This window comes from Electrophorus electricus, chromosome 19, assembly GCF_013358815.1.
Source record: "Electrophorus electricus isolate fEleEle1 chromosome 19, fEleEle1.pri, whole genome shotgun sequence".
Taxonomy (NCBI): Eukaryota; Metazoa; Chordata; class Actinopteri; order Gymnotiformes; family Gymnotidae; genus Electrophorus; species Electrophorus electricus.
This window is the reverse complement of record NC_049553.1, coordinates 15,032,578-15,053,484: the sequence shown is the minus strand read 5'-3', so window position 1 is coordinate 15,053,484 and position 20,907 is coordinate 15,032,578. Positions and strand designations below refer to the sequence as shown.

Genomic DNA, 20,907 nt, shown 5'->3' with positions numbered 1-20,907 from the left:
CCTCACTTTATTGTCCATGGGACACATTCCAGCAGGACACTGAGCACACAGCCTGCACACATCTCCCTCTCAACTCACTCACTTCATTAGTATTAAGATCTAGGCCAGATGGAATGACTTTTTGGTTATATATACATGTACACGTGTGCCGTACAGTGAGATGTTTCTCTTCTCATATCTGGGATCAGCTGGGATCAGCCACTGTACCCTGGAGCTGAGAGAGTACAGGGCCTTTCTCAAGGGCCCAATAGTAGTGTCCCAAAGCTATCCGCTGTGCTCCCAGTGCCAGTTTGGCTGGAGAGGTTCAGACATTAGATCTGATTTCAGGACTCATCACAGCGAAGAGGGTGTCTAATGCCCCAGTATGACACTGTCCTGGTCAGCACCGGACAGTGTGAAAGCAGAGATCCAGCAGGACTGGATGGAGTGGGCGGAAGAGGAGTTGATCTTGTGCACAGTGCAAGGCAGACATGTGGCTCTCTGCTGCTCTCCAGGCTCGGCGCACCTGTCTAATGCCTGGGAGGAGATTTCCAGCCAGTTCTGTAATAAGACAGAAGCTCGTTCGATCACGGGCTGTCATTACTGGACGACTCACACTCTGGACTATGTTATTATGCCTAGCAGTTCAGACAACTGTGGGCAGAGAGTGCTCGCTGATCACTGACAGTGTCTCTCTCTCTGTCTCTCTCTCCCGCTTCTCTCTCTCACACACACACACACACACGTCATGCTTGTATGGGACTGGCTTGACTGGAGCTGTCCATCATGGCCAATACTTGAGAATTAGGCATGATTCACTCCAGTTTGCTGATATTTTCTGTAATGCCAACTAAAATGATAGTTCCAATTACATGACTCATCTTTTAATTTGAGGGATTTGTTAGTGCCAGAAACTAATCATATTAATCACATCATCTGATGTTGTCCCTATATCGTGCATTGAACAGAACATTTGTGCCACTCTGTGTGTTAAATAGTGTCTGTTTTAGATTGAACAAGAACGTCACAATGGTCCAAATGTTTTAATTTTTCATAAAGTGATAGAATTGCTCTGATTTTATTACTAACCAGAGCTGGATGTCCCGCTGCTTCATTAATTACTACATATTTTTTATATCTGCCAGTATGGTGCGTCCTACCCCTGTTCATTTGGAGAGGCTGCAGGACACTGTGATAGCTTTATTCAACTGTGCAGTCCCACTGTGCATGAAAACAGAATCATTCATGCGACCTGCTTTCTTTTATTGTGTGTGAATTTGTCTGTGCGTGTATATGTGTATGTGTGTGTGCTTGCGTGTGTGCATGTGTGTGTGTGCGTGTGCGTGTGCGTGTGCGTGTGTGTGTGTGTGTGTGTGTGTGTGTGTGTGTGCGTGTGTGCGTGTGCGTGCGTGTTTGTGTTGGGGGTGTTTAGGTGTGCGTTTGTGTCCGCGCGCGTAGATGGGTGGGATTTATGATACTAATAAATTAGAATTATGAGACTCGTAATCATCAGTAACGCCCACACTTTGCCACGTGGCGATGCGAAATCGTGCGCCTCTGACGGAGTAATAATGTTTAAAATAACACACTGACATTTGCCAACACACACGCGGTGACTCTCAGCAGAGCCCGAGCCGCAGACGCAGGTCTTCCCCCTCACATAACAGGGCCACCGAGACAAGAATCCCATGATTCGCATGTTTACATGGAGTGGGAAGGAAAATTCCAAACCCTATTAATTGAGATGAAATGATCGTTGAAAAGCAATTACTCATTCCTTTTACCATAAATTAATCTATGTTTGGTTAATTATAACCAAAATATAAACTCTAAAAATGTCAGTTGTAATGATTTAGTGCCAATGCCAATATACCCTAATTCATTTAAGGGGGTTAATGAGTTCGAGCCCATTTGAGTTTAATGAGGCACGATCGCTCTACACAGGAGAGTACTGTTCATGGTACAGCCTACAGCTTGTTCAGGCTAATGGAACCCACTTTCTCCAGGTAGGAAAGGTTTTTAAATTTTTTTTTTAAATCATTAAAAATCCGCTACGGGGGCATACCGTTTGTGCTGCTCCGCTATAGAAAGAATGCTCATGTTTTACGTAGATTGCTCACGTTGTTAAGAGAACACGTTGCGCCGTGGCAAAGTCAAGTCAGCTGTATTCATATAGCGCTTTTTACCGCACACGTGTCATCTTTACGCATGCATGGGGACAGGGCAAGACAGAGGCCATAACGCCAAGGAAATTCCCTGCGCGAAATTAAGGAAAATAAAAAACGTGGCGCCCCAATAAAGTAGAAAAAGGCGTGAAATAATAAAAACAGTTTCGAGCAAAACGGTTGACACGCGGCTCCTGGGGAATAAGACATGTTTTCTGCCTGACAGACACTTCGACACAGCGCAAGCTTCAAACCGGTGCGCGAGTCCGAGAAAGACGAATTCATTTCGGGACACGCGAGCGCTCCAATTGGGTGAAGAGCAGGCTCCTCGGTGTGCGCGCGCGCACGCGGGACGCACTTGCCTTCACGGAGGAGATTAAAGTGTGTAGGTGGTCAGATTGGACGCCGAGGAACGAGACTCCAAACCGCACAGTCCGCTGTACCCCGCGAGCCCAGATCGCTGAGCTCATTCATGGACGCCGCGTTATTCCAGATCTTCATTGGAGAGTTCGGGGACCCGAACTGCAGTCTCATGGATGCACTGGAGGCCACTTTCTATACCAACACTTCGGTCGCTCTGCTGAGTCTCGACGGTGCGGTTAACGGCGAGACCGTATCCCAAGTTTGCTGAAGCAGTCGCGTGATGTGCGGTACTGAGGTGTTTGTGTGCATGCTTGTTTTGCAGGGCTCTACTGCAATGCCACCACCGATGAGATAGGAACTTGCTGGCCAAGAAGTACCTCGGGGCGAATGGTTGAACGGCCGTGTCCGGAGTACATCAACGGCGTGAAATACAACACTACAAGTAAGTTCATGTTTGTTAAGTTTGGAGTGGTGGGGTTGATGATATGACCCGAAGAGCTGGAGCGCTAACTTGTCCTTTAAGGGTTTGTTGCGCGTGCATTGATTTGTTACCTGTGTGCAGTCTAGCGATAACTGTTAAAAATGTTCATGAACAAGAATCGCGAGAGGAATACGCTGCTTTGGTTGCACTGCTACTGTTGCACCGGCTTCTAATGCGCCGGATTATTGTCCGTTATATCGGCTTTCTGGACTTTCTGCTTGTGCGCAAAAGCTTATGCGAAGCTAATAGACTACTGTTGATTGGTCGATTACTTACGTTTTGTATGCTCTTAACCCCCAAATGCGAAAACCGTACTGTCCCAAAGTGCTTCAAGGAAGGGATGCAAACTCAATAATGGAAACAGTCGTAAGCAGTCGGACTGTTGTCACGTGTCACTTGCGTTCTGAACACACGAATTACGCACGAGTGCCCTGTCCTACACCGAAATAATAAAACATTATGGGAACTGGAGAGCCTCTTAAATAAGGTGATTGGGATTAATGACAGTAAGCCTTCATTTAGCGCATGTAATGGGGATTCTCATGACCGGTGCAGCCGTGTAATACACGTAAATGTGTGAATCCGTGTCATTTGTTACGCCTTTCAGAAGTAGACCTACTTCAAATTGGTCAATGCCCTGTTGTCTAAAGCTGTGTGTGTGTGTGTGTGTGTATTTCTCTTTGTAAAACTGAGCCGTGGTGCAAGGGGTATGATACTAATTGTTTACGAATTCATAATTAATATTTTTTACATTTTTACTATTTTTCTTGTGAAATGGCAAATGTGAATTTGTATTATTGGTTGTTTTTATTTTGTTCATTCATCCATTCATTTAAATTACAGAGAGACCATAACTGTGCTTTCTGTTAAAACATGGTAGTTGGTGATATATATATATATATATATATGATTAATATTAATTTCTCCAAGGGTCATGCGTTGTTTTCTATATTGTGTTAAATGTGTCATTCCCCCAGATACCTCTGTCTGAATGAATACCATCAGCTTCTTCAGCTGTGAGTAGCCTCTTGTTGATGCTGTGAAGTCTCCAGATCACAGATGCCCGTGACACTTGTTCTGTTTGGGGATGGTGAAATTACCTTCTCCAAAATGCTGCGCAGTGCTGTAGATTGCTGGTTGGTGACAGGCTCTGTCAGAGCTGCATGTTTAGGAAGGCATGCATGCCTGTGTTTGATTAGAGCCAATAACATGGTTATTTGGGTATCGATCCTTTATTGGGTACTCAAAGCTGTTTATTCAGGCTTTTCCCATTACTTGCAACAGAAACATTATCTGTTTGTGTTCTTTGTTACTAATCAAACCCAAATGACTGAAGTCTTAACCAGTCAGTTCTAAAATACCATACTAGCTCTGTATCAAAGTTTGCCAAGATAAGTGAGGTTTTTTTAAATTTGTTTGTTTGTTTTTTTCATTGATTGATTGATTTTAAAAAAGATCAATTAAAGATCAGTTAAAACAGTGCAAATTGCAGTTAATAGGATTTTGATTGTTGTGCCTGAGTGAATTTGGTAATGTTGGGAAGCAGGAGAACATGAACCTCACTGAACTGCAGATGAGCTTAGCACTTAGGGGTACAGTGCTGCCTTCTAGAGGTCATGACGGTCATGACTAGGAGTCCAATTCATCAGTCCCGTTGTGGCTTTGGTCTGCATGACATCACAATTCTGGACTTATCCCGGCCAATTAACAGCTTTCCTGAACATACACTTTCATCAGAAACTGCATCAATTTACTCTCCCCTCATCCACCATGAAACTGTACCAGGTCCAGATGACCTTGACAAACCCAAAATAAAAAGAAACAAGGTTAGTTCAGTGATTCTCTTATGACCAAAATGTGCATGTGATTGCTATATTAACTAGTCCTACAACACCATTTATCATATTGCGGCTTATAAACCTAATATTTAGCTATCTTAATATTTAGCAATGGATGTTTTCATCCTGAAAGATCAGAGGTTATGTTCTCCTGTTCTGCTCTGGTAGCAAGGGCTCTGGTCTCCTATGTACTAAAATAGCTGTTGTGTGTGTGTGTGTGTGTGTGTGTGTGTGTGTGTGTGTGTGTGAGAGAGAGAAAGAGAGAGAGAGCGAGAGAGAGAGAGATAAAGAGAGAGAGAATGGTGGGGATATTAAGTACTCATTTTAAAAGGTTTATGAGTCACACCACATCTTAAATCTCATATTGCTTAAGTGCTGAGATGTAGAGAGACTATAGAGGTGTGAATGTGAGTTTGAATATGTGTGTGTGTGTGTGTGTGTGTGTGTGTGTGTGTGTGTGTTTGTGATTGTGTGTGTAAAGGAGGGGAATCCTAAGGTTGAAAAGATAAAACAATAATCGCAGTGTGAACTAGGCAATTTGTTTCGTTTGATGAACAGAGAGATGGTAGTTCCTGTAGATTTGTTTACTCTTCAGTGCCAGCGTGTGTCTGTTCTTAGCAGTGGAGATGTGGCAGTCATTGCAGTGTGAGTAAGGCCAACCGCATTTGCATACTTCTTGTTATCTGAATGGGAAACTGGGTTGTCAAGCTTTTCTGTGCTTAATTACTGTGAAGGTGCAGTGGAAGGAGATGTGATGTGCTGCTGGTCCTCATACCCAGTGAGGAGCTCTGGGGTCAGGGGTAGAAGTCCAGGATATTATGAACAGGAACCAAGCACCACTCCTAGAGGCCATACATCTTCTGGAGGTGATCGTTCCTAGTCCTCGTTTAATGGATGGTGCATAAAGACATACTGTCTATGTTTGGTGGTTGAAGGGAAGCCTCTGGGGTAGCTGCCTCTGCCTTTGGACCAGGAATCATTGGCTTTAAAGGGGAAACATGAAAGGACAGTGAAACTCAGAAATTAGAAGGCAGCAGAAGGTTGTCTGTGATGGAATTGACCACATTGAAGGGACAGGGAAATCAGAGGTCTATAGTGGACAGCCTAACTGTCCACTGTCCACTTGTTGATGGGTGTGGGACATGGACGATCAGCATGGTTCTTCTTTTGTCTTTGTACGCAAGCAAGGTGGACATCTGTAGCCTCCCAGACCTGCTCCACATTGCTAAACCATTGCTAAACCTCCTCCCATCTCAACATTCCAGGGATATGATGGGGGTTGATGGTCAAGCACACACTAGAACGGGGTCAGCCTGTGGAGGAGTGGATGAGCGAATTCTTGGTATATTCAGTCCAGGGGATGAACTCGGCCATTCTTACCAGAAATTCTACAGGAATCTGCCAAGCACATAGTTGTTTCTGTCTATCTGACCGCTGGCTTGAGGATGATAACCAGAGGTCAGACTGGCCAAGCAATGAAGGTTCTCCACAAGCAGGAGGTGAATTGTGGGCCTGAGACAGTGGCTTTGGTTGTTCCATTCTTCCAAGCCAAGCTTCCCTGCTTGTAGCTCCTGGTTCACTATGTTGTAATCGTGTTCTGCTGGGCATAATATGCACAGGGAGTCTCTCTCTCTGCCATTAGGACAGCACTGCTCCCACTCCTACCTTTGATGCATCAACCTTCATGAACGAATTGGTAGGGTAAGGGTGCTTAAGACAAACACTGGATGTGAGTAATGCTCTGGTACTGGAAGCCAGTCTCCACAACATCATTCCACGGCAGCTGTTTATCATTATTATTATTATTATTTACATTTATATAGCACCTTACTCATACTGGAGGATGTTTTATATATATATCATTGAGCAGTGTTGTGAAGGAAGATACTGATCGAACTGATGTTCTAATCGGGGGCTCTATGAAGGGACACCCCTTTTGTAGCAATGGTACCCCTTCTGGCAACACTAAGGCTTTTCCATGCTCAACGGGATGCACCTGTGTGGAGAGACAAGAGAAAAAGAGAGAGGAATGTGGTAAGGAAGGTAGGGCTAAGGAAAGGAGAGGGGGTGGATGGAGTGAAAGTGGGGCTCCTCTTGGTAGGCTGCAAGTTGGTCCTCTGCAAGCCAGATGGCCACCTCCAGGAACCCGTTCCATTGTCCTTGTGGAAGTCGGGTGATGATTTGTTCTAGTACCCTATCGGGGTGATGACAGTTGTGAAGTCTCACTCTGGACTGAAGAGCCACCTCTTGCAGCAGTCTCAGAGCTGGCAGGTTGAACTCCTTTAGTGTCAGGATCTGCAAATGTTGTCAGCGCTGCTCTGGAGTCCTGTAGACCTACTGCCAGATAGCATTCTTCATCATTCTCCAGCCATGAGAAGAGAAGCAGATGCACCACCCACTTCTCCCTTATCCAGACCCAGGCAGCTGCTGCATGTTTGAAAAGCTGGAGGCAGGGGTTAAACACAGAGCTCTCACAGACAAATAAAACAAGGTAACTGTTCCATTTGGGATTCATTCATTCATTTCACTTTTCAGCACTGTTTTTGCAACCTCCTTAAAGACGTTTACATGTAGGTAAGCTGCTGTCAACCACACTTAGGTGCAATTTTAATTAGCCACCTGGGTCATCTCTGTCTCACGCATGATAATTGGCCACACCCCCACACCACAATCAGGATGCCATCTACACAGATGATGCTTGAACACACCCCAACACCACAGTCAGGATGTCATCTACACAGATGATGCTTGGCCACACCCCCACACCACAATCAGGATGCCATCTATACAGATGATGCTTGGCCACACCCCCTCACCACAATCAGGATGTCATCTATAAGGGTAATGATGAATCTGTAAAGATAATGATCATACTGTTCACAAATGATTGGAAAACCGAAGGAGCGGAAGTGAGGCCACAGGGCATAAGCAGATATTTAAAGTGCCTTCTAGTGGAATCTCCAATGGTGTGCCACAGGGCTTGGTGCTAAGTCCTCTTTCCTTATTTATTTACAGTTGCTCTTTTGCTGCTGTAATACCTTTTCATGGTATCTCCTACCGCTGCTATGCTGAAGACCCTCAACTGCATTTCTTTCCACCTTCCGACACTCAGGTTTCCAGTTGTATCTCTGCATGCTTGGCTGATATTGCTTCTTGGATCACCACCTGAAGCTCAACCCAAGCTAAATCAAACTTTTGTACATCCTAGGAAATTCCGATCCTCACCATGGCCTCACTATATCCTTTGCGAACTCCCTGGTAACTCTGTCTGAAGCTGCATGCAGCCTCTGTGTAATTTTGGATGACCAATTATCATTCTTGACTAGTGCTTCAAATCTGACCCAGTGATGTTGCAACTTGCAATGTTGGATGCGAAGCTCTCTTGGGAAGCTGCCAGGTAGTTGTTCTGTCTCTTGTCACCTCAAGGCTCGACTTCTTCCGCTCATTCCTTGCTGGTCGTCCTCTACAGACAATCAGGCCCCAACACTTGATCCAGAATACAGCAGCATGACTGGGCTTCAGTCATTCAAAGGTGAACCATGTTACTCAACTCCTGCTTCCAGTACCTGCTCGCAGCAGAGTTCAAGCACTAATGCTCACCTACAAGGTCAAGAGTGAACCAGCCCCTCCCTACGTGATGGCAAGTTTCAAGTTTCAAGTTTCAAGTTTCAAGTTTGGTTTATTTGTCACATCCACAGTCATACACAGTATAACTCGCAGTGAAATGGTGGAGAGTGCTCTGTCCAAACTGAGGGAAAAGAAAACAGGGGTGCATAGAGGAATATAGATATTCTATATATGTACAAAAATATATTAACAATTGTATGTACAATATATGTATATTATGTTTATATACACAATGTACAATGTATATGGTTATGTATATATGTATGTACAAAATGTACAGAATGTACAGTTCCATCTTGTAGATGACATATTTGCAGTTTTTATGTTACATGGTGATAATTCAACATATTTACAGTTATGTAAATGGTGGTGGTGGTCCCCACAGTTTATCAGTTTCCCTGATTCAGGGCCCGAATGGCCTGTGGGAAAAAGCTCCTCTTCAGTCTCTCTGTCTTGGTCTTCAGGGAGTGAAAGCGCTTCCCTGACCTCAACAGAGAGAAGAGCCTATTGTTGGGATGGGTGGGGTCCTTCACAATCCTCCTGGCCTTGGTCTGGCACCGCTTGTAATAGATGGTCTGCAGGTCAGGAAGTTCCGTGTGAGTGATGCGCTCTGCTGAACGCACCACCCTTTGGAGTGCTTGTCTGTCCTGCTTTGTGCTATTCCCAATCCAGACTGTGATGTTCCCCGTGAGGATGCTCTCGATAGTGCAGGTGTAGAAGTTCTGCAGTACCTTGGAGGGCAGTCTGAAGTCTCTTAGGCGTCTGAGGTGGTAAAGACGCTGACGAGCCTTCTTTGCTAGGGAGTTGGTATGGTGGGTCCAGGACAGGTCTTGCAAGACGTGAACAGCAAGGTACCTGAAACTATCTACTCTATCCACCGTGGTTCCACTGATCCTCACAGGTTGGTAGTGCCGCTCCTACTTCCTGCTGCAATCCACGATCAGCTTGTTTGTCTTACTGACGTTTAGGAGGAGATTAATTTTCCTGGCACCAGTTTTCCAGGTGTTTAATCTCCTCCAGGTAGACCCTCTCATCGTTGTCCGAGATCAGGCCCATGACAACGGTGTCGTCAGCAAACTTGACAATGATGGTGGAGCTGGAAGTGGCTGTGAAGTCGTAGGTGTACAGTGAGTAGAGCAGGGGGCTTAGGACACAACCCTGAGGAGCTCCAGTGCTGAGGGTGAGGGTGGATGAGGCGCAGTTGCCCACCCATACTGATTGTGGTCTGTCCGTTAGGAAGTTGGAGATCCAGTCGCACAGGGATGTATGCAGTCCTAGATCCTCCAACTTAGTAGTGAGTAGGGAGGGGATGATAGTGTTAAATGCTGAACTGTAGTCCACAAACAGCATTTTAACATAATTACCCCTCCCTTTGTCCAGGTGGGTCAGTGTGGTGTGGAGCAGATGTGCAATTGCATCATCAGTGGAGCGGTTGTGGCGGTATGCAAACTGCAGTGGCGGTATGCAAACTGCATGGAGTGGTCAAAATCCCAATGGTCAGTGGTCAAAGCCCAATGGTCAGTGGTCAAAGCCCAATGGTCAGTGGTCAAAATCCCAATGGTCAGTGGTCAAAGCCCAATGGTCAGTGGTCAAAAGGCCAATGGTCAGTGGTCAAAGCCAGATCTGTACCTCAGGCCCTACAGACTTCAAGTTTGGCTCGGACTGAAACACCATCCTCCATGTCTCATGGAAGACAACCATTCAGTCTCTCCTTTGTCCTGGGTCCCAGATGGTAGAATGAACCTCCACTGTCCAAATAACAGAGTCCCTTGCTGTCTTAAAATGTAGACTGAAGACTCATCTACTTGTGCAGAATTTGCATGACCACTAATCCTTCTTATGATTTTATTTAGCCGATTAATGCTTATTATTTGGTACTGCACTTATGATGTGGTCATTTTGTCATTTTTTTCTAGGCATCAGCATTGACGTTATATCTAGCATTATCGTAGTATTTTGAATTCTGACCTATTGTACTGGTAAGTTTTTATTCTGTGAGTAGATGCCAAAGCACTTTTGTAAATCGCTCTGGATAAGAGCATCTGCTAAATGCCGTAAATGTTAAATGTCATCTTCCATTTGTGTTTAGTTCTAATTCAAGAGTTTCTCAGCACTGCAGAGACTGGGCTTTGGGGAGCGGTGCACCCCCGCAATTGTTCCAGCACAACATTTTTTTTACTTCTCCCTGACTCTGGAGCAGAGACTCTGGAGCAGAGACTTGGTAGCAACTGAACTCGATGGCACAGTTGTTGTGTGTCACTTATTTTTACTGAACACCTCAATGAAATGAGGAAAGGAGAGTCGAGTACTGGGTGCTTGTAAGCTGTGGTGAACACACAGAGTATCTCAATGACAAACTCCAGCCGTGAGACATCATGGTAGCAGTCATATGGGCAGAGTAGTGATGGTTAAACATAAAGGTAGGGCACAGTGTTGATGCAAAGTAGGGGGCACTGTTGATGGTGGAGCAGGCTTACTACATTCAATATGCTATCTTTGATATTACTACTGTAAATATCCTTTAATTTATGATTGTTCCCAACAAGCTTTTAATTCATAATTTTCCCATCCAGCATTTATTGCTCATGCACTGTGGTAGCAAGATTCCCAGTGTACTTGGTCCCACTATCACCAAGGACTGTGTAACCAAGGCTGAAGGCCACCCTACCCAGGAGGACTCAAACCCATGGCTCACGGGAGCTACGCATGAGCACTGACCACCAGACCAAGGAGCCAGCTCCTTGGTACAGCAGCCATAACACATGCCAATGGTCTCCATCACAAATGGCAATGCCTTCTGGTGCAAATTAGGGGGACTGGATACAGTAGCAAGTTTATTGGACTAAGGCAAGAATCAGGGTCAGACAGTCCAAGGTCATTCACCAAACCAATGGACTATTGGAGGCTGGTAGTCTCAAAGTCACAGAAACACAAGTGTTTGTATCTCTTTTCTCTTTCTTTCTCTCTCTCTCTCGCTCTCTCTCACTCACACACACACCACACACACACTGTTTTAGATCTTGGGGGTGCCATCATGAGAGACTGAGTAGCGGAAGAGTTCAGCTCCTGTGTTCTGTGCGAGTGTTTTCTGTGAGTGTACTATGCAAGTGTTCTGTGCGTGTTATATGTGAGTGTTCTGTGAGAGTGTTCTGTGAGAGTGTTCTGTGCGAGTGTTCTGTCAGAGTGTTTTGGGAGTGTTATATGTGTGTGTTCTGTGTGTGTTATATGTGTGTGTTCTGTCAGAGTGTTCTGTGCGTGTTCTGTGAGTGTTCTGTGCAAGTGTTATGTAAGAGTGTACTGTGAGTGTTCTGTCAGAGTGTTCTGTGAGTGTTATATGTGTGTGTTTTGTGCGTGTCCTGTGAGTGTTATATGTGAATGTTCTGTCAGAGTGTTCTGTAAGAGTTTTGCCTAAAATTCCTCCTATAGCCCTGTAGCAACTGATGGAACCAGCAATAACTGGGTTACTTTTATTATTATTGTTTTTCAGCCAACAACAATGCTGTGCATAGACTGTGCAGTAGCTGGATTTCCTCCACTCTCTGAGAGGAAGTGCAGCGGTGTTGCTATGGTGATGTTTCATCACTGGGGTTCTAGAAGCCTAAGTCAATCATTTTGCTCACGGTCATGCTCTAGAACTCATCACATAAATGAGAACCGTTTGCTTATGGACAAATGAGTGCCAAATGAATAAAACCCACCAAATTTTGTCTTCTTTTTGGAACTGTAAATAACTTGAAAATAAGGAAAGGGAACTTAAAATAATTGAATGTGGTATCTGACATATTCATGCTGTAGCTGAATTGTTTGTTGTTTGGCATCATTGAACAGCCATAAACATCATTCAGCACAATAACACTAAAAGTTGGATAATGGGCCTTGGAAATCATCAGAAATGTATCTGAGACACCAAGTCTAATCCTCCAAAGGCCTATTATTGCAAGGAAGCAATATACAATTTACAAGGAAGCTGCATTCCAAAAGTTCATTATTAGCACAACTCTCTTGGCAGTTTCATATAAATGTGCAGTTAGTAAAACAATAAAACGACTCCTCTCAAGGTTAAAGGGTAAGTATTTTTGTGTTCCTTGGCACTAAGGGTGCAGTATTCGATTTTGGTGGAAGTGAGCTGATGCTACTGGTTTTGATCAATACAGTCCTGTCCTCACCACACCCTCCAACCCGTCAAAACCATGCTGGCAGACCAGTATAGACTGGGTGCCAATCCACAGTTCACATTTTTTTCTGATTACAGAGCATCCACAGATAGTGGATTGATTTCCTTTGAGCATATACTTTATTGCCAGCATATGTTTTGTTGAATTTTCACCATATATTACAAAAAAGTGTTGCACTTAAATTAATCTAATTCTACTAATCCTACATTTAAGCAATCTTAAATTTTCTGTTGTTCAACGAAGGGTGTTGTTTGTTGACTGTTGTTCCTGGAAATCCACCTGAAAAGCTGGACTATGAGCTGAGCGAGGCTTTTTACGAGTTCACACACACCAACAGTGGCTGCTCAAGGACACACACAGTGTTCCACTGCGGTCACTAATGAGTCCCAGCACTGACCTAATGATCAATTACACAGATAGCAATTATGCAAAATGCTTCTTCCTGCTGAGACCTTTCAGTACTGGGAGCTCTGGTCTGCTCTGGTCAGTGTAGTTCACAGACACACACCCACGCCATGCTGCCAATCTGTGTGATCCGTGAGTCACTCCTTAAAAAAAAGATACTTTTAAAATAAGAGGACTGAAAGGTGAGTGCTCTGATGCACATGTCTAAGAAATTGTGCTGGAAATTATGGCTTTAAGTCACAAGTGCTACCATGGATGGGGAACGTGACCCCAGACTTGAAAGCTTGGATTTAAAAGTCTGTTGTTCATCTTTTAAGCGCTGCCCAGTGTCGCTGTAGTGCTCCAGTCGTCTCTGAGACCATGCAGGGGGGACAATGAGGGTCGTTCTGTCTGCCGGAGTTTGGACTGAGCTTGTTGCCCAGTTGCCCCAGCCTCTGTTTCCCCAGAGCAGGACTTCCATTAAGTGCCACACGCCCTGGGCCTGAGCTGTTCTTAACTGTGCTGAATGTGGAGCACTAATCCATCTCTATCTGCAGAAGGATTTGTTCTCAGCTCTGTCCCAGTAAGGACGGCTGCTTCTACTAGTGCACGCTGGCCAGTATTTTTGGTTCAGTCAGTAGGTTTTGGTTCTTAAAAGAACACCAGTTAGGAGAAACCTCATTACAGAGGCTCTGATGGGCTTTTTCACATTATGTGTGTGGCTTGTTTATTTATCATAAATAATCTCAGCTGCATGGTGTCCATGTCTTTACGGCTCTTCACAGCGCCCCTTTTCCCAGCATGCTAGTACCAAACCGACTCCTCGTCCCACGAGCGCACACACAGGAAGGCAAGCGTGACTCTGAGGTTGGAGGTAATGAGTCAGTACAGGGTGAAGTGAGATGTCCTGCTGCTAACATTATGGCTTTATGCCTGGGATGATCTCTATGTCTCCATGCCTCCGCCCGCCATGCAGCTCCCTGCCTCCACCTAGTAGATGCACCTGGCAAATGTGGTCTCTCTCTCTCTCTATCTCGTTGTCTTTCATTTTGTCAGTTGCTTCTGTCTCTCCCTTTCTCTTACATTCTGTCTCTCTCCCTCTGCTTATCAGCTGCCTATAATGCTCTGTGCTGCCTGAATTCCTGCAGTGTAATTTGAATTGGTGCCTTGTGATTAGTTTGAGGTGTGAAACCCTCGAGGTTGGTCAGAATTAACACCCTCCCATAGCTGTGAAGATTGGTTCTAAATAGGCTCTTGATAAAGAGAGTTATATATGTAAGGACCTAAATACCCATCCTCCTCTACCTCCACTGAAAATAGTGGATTCTTCTGCTTGGGTTTATTCCAGACTCAGAAATTCACTGTGCTCATGTTCTTCAAAACCAGTGCAGCACAGGCAGAGGTTGGTGCTCTGGGCAGTGGTGGCTCAGTGGTGAAGGTACTTGTAATTGGGAGGTTGTGGGTTCAAGCCCCACCACTGCTAAGTTGCAACTGTTCGGCCCCTGAGCAAGACCCTTAACCCTCAATTGCTCAAGTTGTAATTTTCTTTGGATAAAAGTGTCAGATAAATATAAATGCTCTGCAGAGCACTGGGTTGCCTGCTGGAAGGCACAGGCTGGGGGGTGGTGGGCCAAGGGGGACACGCAGAGTATGTCATCTGCAGTACTTGGACAGAGAATGTGTAAATAAGATCTACAGGCCTGCTGGGCCCTGTCTCTGCCCTGACCTCTGTCCTGCCAGTAGCTGTGTCACCACCACTGCTCTGCCTTGACCTCTGACCTCTAGCTAGTGACCTCTCTCCCAACATTGTGTTCCTGGGGAACAGGGCCTTGTCCTCCTAGAAAGCCCATGTGTGTTTTTAGGAGTGCACCAAAACGCATTCACTGAAATAAACAACTGAAACAGTTATAAATGAGAGCTATTAGTACAGTGTTTTATTTTGTAAGCTTATTGTCTCACATAGTAACTTGCCTGCAGAGCACCAAAATTACTGCTGTTTCACTGGTTTTTCCAAACGTCCCACAATCCGTTTGCCTTTTCATTTTGGTTAAATGCGTAGGACTTCAATAACCAAGCAAACTTTCACTTCATCATGACCCCAACAGAGTACAGTGGTATCTGCAAATCCCTGCCCTGTTTCCAATATTGCAGAGTATGTTGGGATAAAGTGTTCAGTTCTCTTGAAAATAATCAGTGTAATCAGAACATTTTATTCAGGAGAAGGTTGTATAACAACATGGTACTGTGTGTGTGTGTGTGTGTGTGTGTGTGTGTGTTTTTGCATGAGTATAAAGTTATGTAAAGCAGTAACAAATCTCACAGGGAAAGAGGTGTGTATTCGTTGATATACATGGCCTGCGTAATATGTATGGACGGTGTCTGACTTGTTGGATATTCCTTGTTAAAAGGAATTGAAGAAGTCATTATATTTTTTTAGCACATCAGTTGCAATCTGATTATATTTGTTTGAATTAGTTTGTTACTGGAAGATTTTTTTGACATTCTATTATTGCCATATGAATCTCAGCTACTGCAGCTCTTATTAGGCACATAGTGGCTTCAGTATAACCCAACTTCCTATCCTCATCTGTCTCAGAAATATCAATAACAGTGGAGGGTTTTCTTTCGCTCTCATTTCCCTGTCCTGTTGTTCGACAGTATGTTACGCAGAATGCCTGCTCATCATGGATGTGAGTGTCATAACCGAAGCTGCTGTTCATAGAGTGTTGTGAACAGCGTGTGGGGTGAACAGCGTGTGGGGTGAACAGTGTATGTTGTGAACAGCGTGTGTTGTAGTCCCAGGTAGACACAGGCTTTGCATATCTATCCCGAGGGGGTGTGTGTGTTGTGGGGGGTGAGGAAAGTATGTGTGTGTGTTTGTGTGTGAGTGTGTGTATGGTAGGTGAGGAGAGTGTGTGTGTGGGGGGGGGTGGTTGATGAGGAGCATGTGTACATATGTATTGTGTATTGTAGTGTATTGTAGTTGAGTGTGTGTGTGTGTATTGTAGGTGAGGAGAGTGTGTGTGTGTGTGTGTGTGTGTGTGTATGGTGGTACCATTTCAGTGGGTATGCAGGTCCATTACAGCTCTGTGCATTGGAACAAGCTCTTGCAAGGAACGACAGATGAAACTCCAGTACTCCACAGGGAACGACAAATGAAACTCCGTCGCTCCACAGGAAACAACAAATGAAACTCCGTCGCTCCACAGGGAATGGCAGGATCTTCTCAAGAGGTTCTGTGTGCACACACCGTGCACCCTTTAAAAGCTTGGCCAGCAGGCTGCCAGCCTGAGCTCATGCACCAAAACCCAAAAACCTTTTCAGGGTTCAATGGCTGGCACAAGAGCATCTGTGTCTCACCCTGCTGGTTTGGAACAGCTGTGTGACGTGCGCACAGAGCCAGACTGAACTGAATGATTGTGTACTGTAGGTGGCGTTAATGTGCAAAATGGTGCCTAATCTGTAATACGAAGAAGAAGACCTGAGAAAGTGAATCATGTTGATATAGTCTAGAGAAACAATAAGGTTGAGTTCTGGGACTGAATTAAAAACAAGCGCTCTGCAGAGCCACCATTTTGAGAGACATATGTCACCACACATTTAGGATAAGGAGGGCATGTGCAGAAAGAACACAGTCAGAGGGTTATTGGCTTTAGTCGTTTACATGGGTACACAGTCAAGAGGTAATAGGGTTTAGTCCTTTACATGGGTACACAGTCAGGGGGTAATAGGGTTTAGTCATTTACATGGGTACACAGTCAGGGGGTAATAGGCTTTAGTCATTTACATGGGTACACAGTCAGGGGTAATAGGGTTTAGTCGTTTACATGGATACACATTCAGGAGCTAACAGGGTTTAGTCGTTTATGTGTGTACACAGTCAGGAGGTAATAGGCTTTAGTCATTTACATGGGTACACAGTCAGGGGGTAATAGGCTTTAGTCATTTACATGGGTACACAGTCAGGGGGTAATAGGGTTTAGTCGTTTACATGGGTACACAGTCAGGAAGTAATAGGGTTTAGTCGTTTACATGGATACACATTCAGGAGCTAACAGGGTTTAGTCGTTTATGTGTGTACACAGTCAGGAGGTAACAGGGTTTAGTCGTTTATGTGGGTGCACAGTCAGGAGCTAACAGGGTTTAGTCGTTTATGTGTGTACACAGTCAGGAGGTAACAGGGTTTAGTCATTTACATGGGTGCACAGTCAGGAGGTAACAGGGTTTAGTCGTTTATGTGGGTGCACAGTCAGGAGGTAACAGGGTTTAGTCGTTTATGTGGGTGCACAGTCAGGAGGTAACAGGGTTTAGTCGTTTATGTGTGTACACAGTCAGGAGGTAACAGGGTTTAGTCATTTACATGGGTGCACAGTCAGGAGGTAACAGGGTTTAGTCGTTTATGTGTGTACACAGTCAGGAGGTAACAGGGTTTAGTCGTTTATGTGGGTGCACAGTCAGGAGCTAAAAGGGTTTCATCGTTTATGTGTGTACACAGTCAGGAGGTAACAGGGTTTAGTCATTTACATGGGTGCACAGTCAGGAGGTAACAGGGTTTAGTCGTTTATGTGGGTGCACAGTCAGGAGGTAACAGGGTTTAGTCGTTTATGTGGGTGCACAGTCAGGAGCTAACAGGGTTTAGTCGTTTATGTGTGTACACAGTCAGGAGGTAACAGGGTTTAGTCATTTACATGGGTGCACAGTCAGGAGGTAACAGGGTTTAGTCGTTTATGTGGGTGCACAGTCAGGAGGTAACAGGGTTTAGTCGTTTATGTGGGTGCACAGTCAGGAGGTAATAGGCTTTAGTCATTTACATGGGTGCACAGTCAGGAGGTAACAGGGTTTAGTCGTTTATGTGGGTGCACAGTCAGGGGGTAACAGGGTTTAGTCGTTTATGTGGGTGCACAGTCAGGAGGTAACAGGGTTTAGTCGTTTATGTGGGTGCACAGTCAGGAGGTAACAGGGTTTAGTCATTTACATGGGTGCACAGTCAGGAGGTAACAGGGTTTAGTCGTTTATGTGTGTACACAGTCAGGAGGTAACAGGGTTTAGTCGTTTATGTGGGTGCACAGTCAGGAGGTAATAGGGTTTAGTCGTTTATGTGGGTGCACAGTCAGGAGGTAACAGGGTTTAGTCGTTTATGTGGGTGCACAGTCAGGAGGTAATAGGGTTTAGTCGTTTATGTGGGTGCACAGTCAGGAGGTAACAGGGTTTAGTCGTTTATGTGGGTGCACAGTCAGGAGGTAACAGGGTTTAGTTGTTTATGTGGGTGCACAGTCAGGAGGTAACAGGGTTTAGTCGTTTATGTGGGTGCACAGTCAGGAGGTAACAGGGTTTAGTCGTTTATGTGGGTGCACAGTCAGGAGGTAACAGGGTTTAGTCGTTTATGTGGGTGCACAGTCAGGAGGTAACAGGGTTTAGTCGTTTATGTGGGTGCACAGTCAGGAGGTAACAGGGTTTAGTCGTTTATGTGGGTGCACAGTCAGGAGGTAACAGGGTTTAGTCGTTTATGTGGGTGCACAGTCAGGAGGTAACAGGGTTTAGTCGTTTATGTGGGTGCACAGTCAGGAGGTAACAGGGTTTAGTCGTTTATGTGTGTACACAGTCAGGAGGTAACAGGGTTTAGTCGTTTATGTGGGTGCACAGTCAGGAGGTAATAGGGTTTAGTCGTTTATGTGGGTGCACAGTCAGGAGGTAACAGGGTTTAGTCGTTTATGTGGGTGCACAGTCAGGAGGTAACAGGGTTTAGTCGTTTATGTGGGTGCACAGTCAGGAGGTAACAGGGTTTAATCATTTACATGGGTGCACTTTTTTCTTTTTGATGGAATTATGAATTTTGGGCCATTTTATTTTGATTGAGGTGTTTACATGGAGCTTTTTTTATTTGGTTGGGACTACCAACTATAATTGGAATATTATGCTCCATGTAAACTGATGTACTGTCCAGTGGGAGAAGTACAAGATATTACTGTTGTGCTTTTCCTCCATTAGCGTTGCGATCCCCATGGTAACCTGTCTCGTGTTCTTGTTTTGCTTTCCTTCTTGTTTTTCCCGTCCTCATTTATAGTCGCCGCCCCTTATCAGATTGAGTTGTTTCAGGTGTATTTAAACCCCGCTGGTCATTGTAGGAGACACTGTCCTGTGTACACGCCATTGTCTTGTGTTCTGTGCTCGTTTTGTGTTCATTCCGCCTGTGATCTGTGTTCTGCTTTGTGTACCTCTTTAGTTTTAATTTCTGGTTTACCCTGTTTTGTTTCTAATCTTTCTGGTCTTGTTATGTTTGCCTGTCGCATCTCCGTGTGTAGAACTTCTGGCTACTCAACCCTGGTCTTCATTAATGACTCTGATTACGGGTTTGCCCTGAATAAATCTCATTCTATTCTGTGCTTGCATCCACCCCTCTGAAGCTCTGCATTACAATTACCTACAGTTCTCAATTTGGGTTCTTCAACTTACTGTGAAATGCCGATTTATGATGGAGTGTACCAGCAGGAGTAGTTTTGCTTATGTCTAATGATAACTGTAATGTTATAACGGTTCTCAGGCACACCAGGGAGAGAGACTAGGTATGAGAGTGTCAGTTCCCCAACATTTTTTTTCTCATTTGTTTGAACTCATGTTACTCATGTTACGTCTGTAGCTCTCTGTTAATGAACAGCAGTCCTCTTCCTTTGTTTTTCCAGCTCAGTGCCCCCCGATTGGCTCTCTACAAGTTCATAATCTACCAATTAGATCAGAAAACATTTGCATCCTGTTATAAGACCTGAGAGCAGAATCCTATTTTTACATAACCATGTGCAAGTCCTTATTTGGTGAAAAATTGTCCTTATTAAAACCACACTGATCATTTCTCCTCTTCTTTCTTTGTCCCACACAGGCATTCAGCTGTACTGTGTGTTTTAGGTAGTTTGGGGCCTAACAATGAGGTCATTCTGTAAAAATCAGGTCAATCTGTAATAAGTAGGTCAATCTGTAACAAACAGGTAATGATCAGTTTGACTTTGGACTGCCTCCATGTACATGCCATGTGCCCCATGCTAACACTGGCTAATCAAATTCTCCTTAAAGCCAGATGTTTCTTTAAATCAAACAGCCTTTGGGTTTCTGATCTTGGTAAATGGTTTGTTCAGTTTTCAGATTAATGCAGTCCTTTGCTCATCATTTATGGGTCATTATTTGAAGCTCCACCCCAGTAAAACCGAGCTTCTGTACATTCCAGGAACTCCCAGCCCTTACCATAACCTCACAGTTTTGAGCACAGTACGGCTCGATTTAAAACGCCATGCTTCAACTCTCATGGAAGACAAGCATGGAGACTATTCTCTGTCCTGCCTCCTAGATGGTGGAACAAACCTCCACTGGCTGTCCGGACGGCAGAGTCCCTTGCAGTCTTGAAACGCAGACTGAAGACCCGTCTATGTGTGGAGTATTTAAATGACCACTGACCCTGCTCCTGTATTGACTAACTGAAGCTCGAGCACTTATTGTCTGGTGTTGTTTATAATGGGAGGAGAGACAGGATGCAGAGACAAGCTGTACTGTACACACAGACGTTTATTAACACGATGACCAAACATGAAGAATGAGAACTTCGCAGACTGATTAAGACACAACAAATGGCCAAATGCGGTAATCATGGTCTTACACAGCGAGGCGTGTAGAACATGAGGACAAACATGACAAGCACCAACAACTAAGCAGGACTTTATATACACACGGTAACAACGTAAAACGAGGAACAGGTGTGATACACGTGAGGGGTGTGTGCATACGAACACACACACAGGGCAGCGTCTATATGGAGGGGTTGTGCCATAACACACCGATGTTGACTGCTCCTATGCTGAGTAATTCTTGTACTTATTGTTTATTGCGCTTATCATCTAAGATGGAGCTTA

At 44.7% G+C, this 20,907-nt stretch overlaps 1 protein-coding gene across 1 annotated transcript in view; it reads left to right on the top strand.

The window, feature by feature from the left end:
• Positions 1–2,556: 2,556 nt before the first annotated feature.
• Positions 2,557–20,907, top strand: part of LOC113582967 (corticotropin-releasing factor receptor 2) — a 53,827-nt gene continuing 35,476 nt past the window's right edge. The window contains exons 1-2 of the mRNA XM_035520095.1: positions 2,557–2,737; positions 2,830–2,949. Of these exons, the coding sequence (XP_035375988.1) occupies positions 2,617–2,737; positions 2,830–2,949 (241 nt within the window). The 5' untranslated portion in view covers positions 2,557–2,616. The remainder of the gene's footprint in view (positions 2,738–2,829; positions 2,950–20,907) is intronic.